The sequence below is a fragment of the Gymnodraco acuticeps genome, unplaced genomic scaffold, assembly GCF_902827175.1.
Source record: "Gymnodraco acuticeps unplaced genomic scaffold, fGymAcu1.1, whole genome shotgun sequence".
Classification (NCBI taxonomy): Eukaryota; Metazoa; Chordata; class Actinopteri; order Perciformes; family Bathydraconidae; genus Gymnodraco; species Gymnodraco acuticeps.
In genome coordinates, this window is record NW_022991285.1 from 227,501 (window position 1) to 238,233 (window position 10,733).

Consider the following 10,733-nt stretch of genomic DNA (forward strand, 5'->3'; position numbering starts at 1 on the left):
AGAAGGAAAGGTACGATTTTAAGTATCTCAGGTGACAAAATCATACTGTAATTAATCAAAACAACAATCTGTCCTGCCCCAAAAGTAATGTCAGTCCGTTGCAGACCTAGCTGTGTTGATTTACAAACCACCAGAGACTCTACATTAGACGTAAGAAAAGGCAGGTTTTACTCAAAGGGATACTATGTTCCTTTTGCTCCGCAGCAGCCATTATAACTCAGATTACCTCGAGTCACTTATATAAAGACAGATTCATTAGGTGAACAGACTGAAGGCCTGGGGGATACCTTCAGTCTGGCCGCTAGTTCGACACAGTGGCAAATCGCACAAGATATTTTTCACTAACAACAATGTATTAAGTATCTTTCACTTGTTTTAGTTCCACCTTGGTCCATATTCCAAGCGGTTTGAGCCGATGCTAGAAGGTGAATTGAGCCCTGAGGCGTCCATGCAGTGGGAATAAAGAATAATTCTGATGTGCAGAGGGAAACTCAATTTAAAGGCAAACCAGAAAGCACTTTAGCCCACCAACGACCCCTTCATGGAGTGACTAGTTCTTATATTACAAGGTGTTATTACCTGTATATACAGTCTATGGTTAATACATGTGTTGAATGCAGTCACTCTGCTTTGCTGCAAATCTCTCTGAGTAGCAAACTACAGTAGGCTACTGCACTGGAAGAAAATAAAGTGCATTTAAAGAGTTGTGCGGTATTTTATTTTACACAGCATCAGTTCACCAATAGAAGTACAGTATGCAGCAGTACAACTCATGTGTGTATGGAATTCAATTAGCTTTAGTGTCTTGCAACATACTATTCTCTTGTCGTCCTTAACACTCTGACTTCAACCATGACTTCAACTGTACACTGATCCAACTCGATGCTTAACTTTTTGTAAACGCGCTCACGTCTCAGGGTAGAAATGAGCCCCTTGCTCTGAAACTGAGGGGAACCTGAGCTTTTCTCTCACATTTCCACAAACTCCGGAGTAATGGACTGACCTCTGGCTAACTCCTCTGGCGTGTCCAGCGCTGCTACGCTTTACTTCCCGCACAGCGAGGCGGGGAAGTGGAAACACAGACAGGAGCTAACACACGGGGTAACACAGTAAATGCTTTGGGTAATAACATTTTGGGGGAAAGGCTTGTGTGCCATGCAACAGTTCACCGTCCCTCCTCATGATGGTGAGGTGGGAAGTAGTGGAGTACAAATACTTTGTTACTGTACTCAAGTACATTTTTCTGATATCAGTACTTTACTCCACTACTTATTTTTCTGACGACTTTTTACTTTGACTTCTTACATGTTGAACACAAATACCTGTACTTTCTACTTCTTACATGTTGAACACAAATACCTGTACTTTCTACTTCTTACATGTTGAACACAAATACCTGAACTTTCTACTTCTTACATGTTGAACACAAATACCTGTACTTTCTACTTCTTACATGTTGAACACAAATACCTGAACTTTCTACTTCTTACTTGTTGAACTCAAATACCTGTACTTTCTACTTCTTACATGTTGAACTCAAATACTTGTACTTTCTACTTCTCTCATTTTCCAAACAGCTGGTTCCTTTAGTCTGAATGTGTGTTTGGTGGCGTGATCATTATTATTTAGAGTCATTGCGTGCCTATTGATTTGAACACGATCCGTGTATCCATCATTTCCTGGTCTTCTCTAAAGAAGAGGGACCAATGGAAACGTTGTCATGTTGCCGTTGTTCAGCATGGAAACATTCATTAGCTAACAATGACATTATTGTTCTATTAATATAAAGGGAGGTCAGGTACTCTTTAAAACAGCTGCTAGTTATTGGTACTTTTTACTTAAGTACATTTCAAAGCCTCTTTACTTTGACTTGAGTAGAGAAGTTTAGTCAGTACTTCTACTTAAAGTATTTTTATCTGCACTTCTATTTGACTAAAGGATGTAGGTACTTTTTCCATCTCTGGTGAGTTACGTCAGCCTCGCCTGGAGCTAAATAACAAAGCCATTAGTTGATTCAGTGCATTAACCACAGACAGGTCCTGCCCGCAGTGGCAGATGTCTTTATTAAAGTGCGTCTAATGGGTTGGGGGGGCACCTGATTACAACAGCATGAATGCTTTGTTTTGCCCAACTAAGAATGAGACTCCGCATTAATCGCTCTCACCTGCTGTTTTATGTCCGCTTTCAAGAATGGTTTCAGGAAGGGAGCATTAGCAACACAGAATGAAGCGGTGGGGGAACCCAGATTGGACCGAGTCATTTGGGAGAGAGAACGGGGGTGAATGGTAATATTTCTGCCCAAACTGCCAGCATCCATCACAGCACTTAATGCTACTTTGAGACACTGTATCACTGTAGTTTTAGCGAAATAAGGATTATTAGTGACATAATTGACACAACTCCTAGTAAAGTTATCCGTTAGCTTGGTTTGGACCTATATTTTGTGATTCTTCAACTACTACATTGATGATTATAGAGGTATGATAGAAAGAAAAAAATTGCCATTGTCCTTACAATACAACTTGTTGCTTCATTGTATTCAAACCCCCCCTACCAGTTGGTTTGTTGTTAGAAGTGGATCCTACCCATAGGCGGATTTTGCGGGGGGGCAGGGGGGCTGAAATATGTTACAGCATTACTATGTCTAAAGCTGTTCCAATACAAATATTTCGTATATCAATATTTTAATAGATGTAATATAATGATTGTTACAATACAAATCTGAATCAGGTTTTGTTTGAAATAATTTCATTTTTGAGCAGTCGCATGTTGTGACGTGTGTGTGTGTGTGTGTGTGTGTGTGTGTGTGTGTGTGTGTGTGTGTGTGTGTGTGTGTGTGTGTGTGTGTGTGTGTGTGTGTGTGGTGTGTGTGTGTGTGTGTGTGTGTGTGTGTGTGTGTGTGTGTGTGTGTGTGTGTGTGTGTGTGTGTGTGTGTGTGTGTGTGACGTATGAGGTTAAGAACACAAGTTTCCTCGCTTTTTTTTGTATACAAGTGATTCAGCTATTGTATTACAATAATTAGCAGTAATGGATATGCGGATATAAAACGTTTAAGGCGTCTACTTCTGCACTAAGTGGGACACTGGTTCATAATATTGTAGCGTGTTCAAGTAACCAAGGGATATAGTAGTTATCAAATAAGTATAATATGTGCACAGTTATAAGTCTTACAGATGTAATGCACTGTTGTTGGGGGGAGAGACCGCCCCTTCCATATGAGTGTGCGTGTACGGCGGGCATGAGGCGTGCATGACGGGACGAGTTGTGTTTGTATGTGGAAAAGTCATACTCAGTGCGGTGAACGCTGGCTTTATTGCTACTGTATCCGTAGCACCCCACGCAATAGTTGGGACTGTGTACTGACGTCAGTAAAAAAGGTTTGCCCCCCCCCCAAGCGCAAATGTCAAACTCCGCCTATGATCCTACCAGCATCCATCACAGCACTTAATGCTACTTTGAGACACTATCACAGTCATTTGAGCAGGTTCCCATTGCAAAATAAGGATTATCAGTGACATAATTAGCACAACTTCTAGTTAAGTTATCTGTTAGCTTGGGTTGGACCTATTTGTTGTGATTCCTATGTGTTAACTACTAAATTGATGACTATAGAGTTATGATAACAAACGCCATTGTCCTTACAATACAACTTGTTGCTTCATTGTATTCAAACCCTCCCTACCAGTTGGTTTTTTGTTAGAAGTGGATCCTGCAAGAGACAAGAAACTGCCACATCCATCACAGCACTTAATGCTACTTTTAGACACTAATATTACTGAAGTTATAGCAGGTTATCCTATGCATAAGAGGGATTATTAGTGACATAATTGGCACAGCTTCTAGTAAAGTTATCTATCAGCTTGTGTTGGACTTTTTTGTTGTGATTCCTATGTGTTAAATACTACATTGATGATGTCAAACACCATTGTCGTTTAATAGTACGACTTGTTGCTTTATTGTATGCATTGCAATCCCTCCCCACCAGTTGTTTTTTTGTTAGAAGTGGATCCTGCAAGAAACACAAAACTGCCACATCCACGCAGGCATAAAGAAAGAAAGCAGACATCAGTGTGCAGCACGCAACACAAGGATGCTTTGTTGGCTAAACTTTGGCTGCAATGTGATGTGATCCAGCAAAATACTTCCATGTCTTTGTTTTATGTTCATCTCTGCACAGACACATCGTATCCATCCTTCCTATAACCACTAATGGCGCTTTTCCACTGCAGGGCTTCACACGGCTTAGTACGGTATAGTTAGGCCTCGGTAGGCCAGGCTCACTTTATGCTGCGTTTCCATTACAGTTTAGTAGCTGTGGCAGTAACTATAGTAACGCAGTGTAGGCGGAGCCGTGACGTCATCTTCAATGAGAAACACAAAACCAACATCAGCCGTTAGCCCTCAGAGCTCACAGCTCCTCATATCTGTTCAGAAACTAGACAAAAGTTAAACAAGTACAAACCACAGACTGTCTGTGTCATGGCGAGTACAGTCGCTGGTTTATTTATGTCTGCAGGCCGTTGTTGTGAGCGTGGACGGTCGGAGCATATACAACGTTAGCTTAGCCAAGCTCCATTCAGAAAACACGCATTTTAAAATGTTCTTCGCCTGCCGTCTGTCTGCAGACTTGTCAAAGCATTAATTCATGGTTTTTACTAACCGGTATCAGTATGTTGTTACTTCGGCATCATTTTGAAACGTGTATTACAATTAAATCACGGTCAAATATGTTCATTGTGTTGTAGCCCCCTTGCCAGCGATTCTCTCTCTAGTTTAGCATACTCAGCCCGGTTGTTGGCCCGGAAAGAACCTGGATTTTGGAGGGCCAGAAAAACTGTGAAAAAGTACCCGTTAGCCGGAACTACGCCAAGTGGAAACGCAACCGAATACGGGCACGGCACGCTTAAACCGCGCTGCAGTGGAAATGCGCCATTAATCTCACTGATGTCAGCTAAATACTGTGTGTCAAAATACATCTTAAACTAAAGGGTTGATAGCTTTTCTGAAAGTATACACAGACATGATGCTGATGTTCAGGTGTATATCAGTGTGTAGTGTCTCTACTTTAAAGAGTCCTCTCCTGCTGATGTTCAGGTGTATATCAGTATGTAGTGTCTCTACTTTAAAGAGTCCTCTCCTGCTGATGTTCAGGTGTATATCAGTATGTAGTGTCTCTACTTTAAAGAGTCCTCTCCTGCTGATGTCCAGGTGTATATCAGTAATGTAGTGTCTCTACTTTAAAGAGTCCTCTCCTGCTGATGTTCAGGTGTATATCAGTATGTAGTGTCTCTACTTTAAAGAGTCCTCTCCTGCTGATGTTCAGGTGTATATCAGTATGTAGTGTCCTCTACTTTAAAGAGTCCTCTCCTGCTGATGTTCAGGTGTATATCAGTATGTAGTGTCTCTACTTAAAGAGTCCTCTCCTGCTGATGTTCAGGTGTATATCAGTATGTAGTGTCTCTACTTTAAAGAGTCCTCTCCTGCTGATGTTCAGGTGTATATCAGTATGTAGTGTCTCTACTTTAAAGAGTCCTCTCCTGCTGATGTTCAGGTCTATATCAGTATGTAGTGTCTCTACTTTAAAGAGTCCTCTCCTGCTGATGTTCAGGTGTATATCAGTATGTAGTGTCTCTACTTTAAAGAGTCCTCTCCTGCTGATGTTCAGGTGTATAATCAGTATGTAGTGTCTCTACTTTAAAGAGTCCTCTCCTGCTGATGTTCAGGTGTATATCAGTATGTAGTGTCTCTACTTTAAAGAGTCCTCTCCTGCTGATGTTCAGGTCTATATCAGTATGTAGTGTCTCTACTTTAAAGAGTCCTCTCCTGCTGATGTTCAGGTGTATATCAGTATGTAGTGTCTCTACTTTAAAGAGTCCTCTCCTGCTGATGTTCAGGTGTATATCAGTATGTAGTGTCTCTACTTTAAAGAGTCCTCTCCTGCTGATGTTCAGGTGTATATCAGTATGTAGTGTCTCTACTTTAAAGAGTCCTCTCCTGCTGATGTTCAGGTGTATATCAGTATGTAGTGTCTCTACTTTAAAGAGTCCTCTCCTGCTGATGTTCAGGTGTATATCAGTATGTAGTGTCTCTACTTTAAAGAGTCCTCTCCTGCTGATGTTCAGGTGTATATCAGTATGTAGTGTCTCTACTTTAAAGAGTCCTCTCCTGCTGATGTTCAGGTGTATATCGTATGTAGTGTCTCTACTTTAAAGAGTCCTCTCCTGCTGATGTTCAGGTGTATATCAGTATGTAGTGTCTCTACTTTAAAGAGTCCTCTCCTGCTGATGTTCAGGTGTATATCAGTATGTAGTGTCTCTACTTTAAAGAGTCCTCTCCTGCTGATGTTCAGGTGTATATCAGTATGTAGTGTCTCTACTTTAAAGAGTCCTCTCCTGCTGATGTTCAGGTGTATATCAGTATGTAGTGTCCTCTACTTTAAAGAGTCCTCTCCTGCTGATGTTCAGGTGTATATCAGTATGTAGTGTCTCTACTTTAAAGAGTCCTCTCCTGCTATGTTCAGGTGTATATCAGTATGTAGTGTCTCTACTTTAAAGAGTCCTCCTCCTGCTGATGTTCAGGTGTATATCAGTATGTAGTGTCTCTACTTTAAAGAGTCCTCTCCTGCTGATGTTCAGGTGTATATCAGTGTGTAGTGTCTCTACTTTAAAGAGTCCTCTCCTGCTGATGGTCAGGTGTATATCAGTATGGAGTGTCTCTACTTTAAAAGAGTCCTCATCCTGCTGATGTTCAGAGGTGTATATCAGTATGTAGTGGTCTCTACGTTAAAAGAGTCCTCTCCTTCTGATGTTCAAGGTGTATATCAGTATGTAGTGTCTCTACTTTAAAGAGTCCTCTCCTGCTGATGTTTCAGGTGTATATCAGTATGTAGTGTCTCTACTTTAAAGAGTCCTCTCCTGCTGAATGTTCAGGTGTATATCAGTATGTAGTGTCTCTACTTTAAGAGTCCTCTCCTGCATATGTTCAGGTGTATATCAGTATGTAGTGTCTCTACTTTAAAGAGTCCTCTCCTGCTGATAGGTAATAAGGTTCCCTAGGTGTATATCAGTGTGTAGTGTCTCTACTTTAAAGAGTCCTCTCCTGCTGATGTTCAGGTGTATATCAAGTGTGTAGTGTCTCTACTTTAAAGAGTCCTCTCCTGCTGATGTTCAGGTGTATATCAGTATGTAGTGTCCTACTTTAAGAGGTCCTCTCCTGCTGATGTTCCAGGTGTATATCAGTATGTAGTGTATCTACTTTAAAGAGTCCTCTCCTGCTGATGTTCAGGTGTATATCAGTATGTAGTGTCTCTACATGTCTCCATGCTTTAATGTTCAAAAAGCTCTTTATTGTTCTCATACTGCCTGTGCTGCAGCACCTCTTTTCACCCTCTGTCTGAAACCAGAGCCCAGTCTGCTCTGATTGGTTAGCCGGCCGGCTCTGTTGTGATTGGTCAACCAGTTTAGAAATGTCCCGCCCCTTAGTCTATCGCGTACAATGTGTTGCAGCGCTAGCCAATAGAACAAGTTTGTGATGTCACTACGTAACTGACGTAGGGAACACATGGATTTTAGTCTTTGCAGACCATTTACATGCACAGTAACCAATATAACACAGTACAGGAAAGGGAAAACCCCCAAAAGCTTAAAATGGGGATCCCTTCACACTAACAAACACAATAAATCATAGTTCTTGATTTAAATCCAAATCTTTCCTGGTCTACACTTTTATAAAGCCGGATATCTATCCAACTCGTTACGTTCAGACAACATTTAACATTAGCTTTGCACATTGACACACAGCTATGCCTCGGGCTGCTTTCCCCCACCAGGCGTTTGTTAGATGTGATGGCAGGGATGACAGAGCTCTCCTTAACCCGCCCCCCCCCCGGAGGAAGGCCCTCTGGCCCCATTTCCTCCAGCAGCAGCTCTAACCAACATGGTGAGTCATCAGACTGCGAGTACTCATTAGTAATAAACCTCGTTCACAGCTGCTGCTGCTGGGCGTTCACATACTTCTTCTTCCGTACACATCACTTCAGTTTTTGACTCAATATTCGATTTGACAGGATTTCAAAATTACTTAATTCCGTCCACTCAACCCTGGTCTGTATCATTCTAGGAAATCAGTGATTCCATGCAATGGGTCTTCTCTATTTCATTTACTCTTTCTATCACAAGCTTTGCGAAACAATGAAGAGCAAATGATGACGGTATCAATCTGAATGTACACACCTGTAGACAACAGATGGAGTGAATCAATGTAGTGAGACTCCCAGAGGTGAGTAAACGGTGTCAGTCTGTTTCCAACATGTCCTGTGTATTGGAGCAGACTCTCTGGTTGTCTCCATGCAGGCGCAGCTCACACGTGCATGTGGTCGATGATGACGTCACCTTTGTGTAGGAGAACTTTGAGAGTCTATTTTCTACCATCTAGTCAGCCATTAGTTTCCATTCATCTCACTACACTGGGAAAACTAACTTTAAAATAGACTTGAAACAATGCTAGAAGAGATGTTTGCTGATGGATGCATGTTGATTTTTATAGTCAAATCTCAAGTGACTTTTGATGGAGTTGTTTTGTTAAATCATCTCATTAGGTACTTCTACTTTGTTCTGTTGGGTGGTGGAAAGTAAGAAAGTACTTTTTAAGTTTAAATGTGGCTATACTTTACTTGAGTATAGTTTATGCTACTATGTACTTCTACTCCACTACAGTTCAGAGGTAAATGGTGTACTTTTACTCCACTACATGTATTTAATACCTTTATTTACTTTACAGATCTGGATGAATTATGTGAAATATAATCAAGTGTTGAATCAGACTTTAGTTCCACCTGGAGTAAATCCACAAGCTACCCTGCAGTATACAAAGTCATTCAAACTAGCTGCACCTTTACCAGCTTTGAGAACACTTTCAAGATCAATCATTATAAAACATATCATATATATTATTCTGAAATGGACCAATATGGAGAATGACTACTTTTACTGTCGCTACTTTCACTATATTATGATGAGAATACTTTTCTACTTTTACTTGAGGAACATTTTGAATGCAGGACTTTTTCTGTAACAGAGTATTCCTACACTGTGGTACTTCTACTTCTACTCAAGTACAAGATCTGAGTACTTCTACTTTTACTCAAGTACAAGATCTGAGTACTTCTCCCACCTCTCAATGAATGTAATGGAGAAAAAAAGTATAGGTGTGGGGGTGGGGGTACTAATCATGTAGCCCCTGCCCCACCTCCATGCTCTTTCACTGGAAACCAAATGGTAAGCCCTCAAAGCCAGAGCTGCAACAGGAAATCTCCCCTGCCCTCACCCCCCGCTGGGGGAGAAAATGAATTAACATGAGTGACAAAGACAAGAGATCACCTCGAGCTCTGCCTTCAATTAACATGACAACGACACTGTGGCCCTTTGAGGCTGACGCAGCTCCTTCACTGTGGAGAGCAGGGAGCAAGGAACACATGTCAACAAGCTGAAAGAGGACAAAGAGACTTTAAGTGATCACATAAACTTTCAGGGGGGAGACACCCCCCCGCCCCCACCCCCACCCACACATCCACCCAGCCTCTTCGCCATGAAAACTAAACATCTGTAACATCTGTGGTCAAATGTGCAAACATGCTTTTACAGGAAAACAATTAACCACAGAGCACATGGTTACAAAATGATGATAAAGTATAAGAATTAAGGGGGCTGCTTTAATGTTAGTGTGACTGACTAAACTTTACGCAGGGGGGGGGGGGGGGGGGGGGGGTGTCGTGTCTTCGTGAAAAGCAACTTTTCTGCAAGAGGGGTTGTGAAATGTTCAGCTCCAAACAGGACAACACATCTAAATACAACGCCGTGAACTTTTTGACTTTGACTACAACAAGAAAGAGTGAAGGGGACATACTTTGTGAAACACCATCTCCCCGCATAATGAAACCCAGGAACTTCAAAAGCACTTTTCCAGTTTCACAGCTGAAACCAAAGGAAGGTGATGCACATGTGGAGCTGCGGCATGTTTCAGCTTTCAGAGCATTTTTCTTCTTAAGGAACTTTATGAGAGACACTTACCGTCACATCTGAGAGTTGGAAACAGAAACATCATCCAGAGCAAACTCTTCATGGAAGGGGTCATAGCGCCAGGTTTCACTCACTGCAGCGCAGCAACAGATCAAAAACAAGTGTGGAGATAATTGCATCCAGTTTGGGGATCTGGCTTCTTCTTCTACTTCTTCTACTTGGCTACTTCTTCTTCTGCTTTTCCCAAGTCAGCAGCCGGGGCCGGAGGAGTGAGGCATGAAGCACCGAGAGAGATGGGGGTTCAGGAGGAGCAGCAGACCGCGGTCATCCCGTGTTTCTGCCCGTGTTTCAGCCCGCAGAGCGAACACAGAGCTGCGGCTCCGCTGTTAGAACCGTGTGCTCGCTTTGGAGAGGCGCGCGCGTATTGGCACGGTGGCGCGCGGGGAGGTTTGTGGAGAGGGCCCCATCTAGAGCCAGAGCGGAGGGACACAGCCAGATCACTGAGCCTCCAAGATTCATTTATCATAAGCAATATTGTCGTGGCTTCCTTCCTTGTTCATCTATCAAGCCACTGGACGCCTTAAACAGACATTTGTAACCCGTTTTCTTTCCTTAATATTACTTACAGTTGAAGAGTTGCTTGGCCTCCGATGGTTTGGATGATGTTATGCGATGGGTTTGCTCAAAATAAAATAACAAACGTTTGCAACAAAGAAA

At 42.1% G+C, this 10,733-nt stretch overlaps 1 protein-coding gene across 1 annotated transcript in view; it reads right to left on the reverse strand.

Annotated features, from left to right (window-relative positions):
* The window catches only part of ror2 (receptor tyrosine kinase-like orphan receptor 2), a 76,801-nt gene extending 66,356 nt beyond the window's left edge, over nt 1–10,445 (reverse strand). Inside the window, 1 exon segment of the mRNA XM_034239879.1 lies at nt 10,068–10,445. Within this exon segment, the coding sequence (XP_034095770.1) occupies nt 10,068–10,131 (64 nt within the window). The 5' untranslated portion in view covers nt 10,132–10,445.
* Nucleotides 10,446–10,733: the final 288 nt, after the last annotated feature.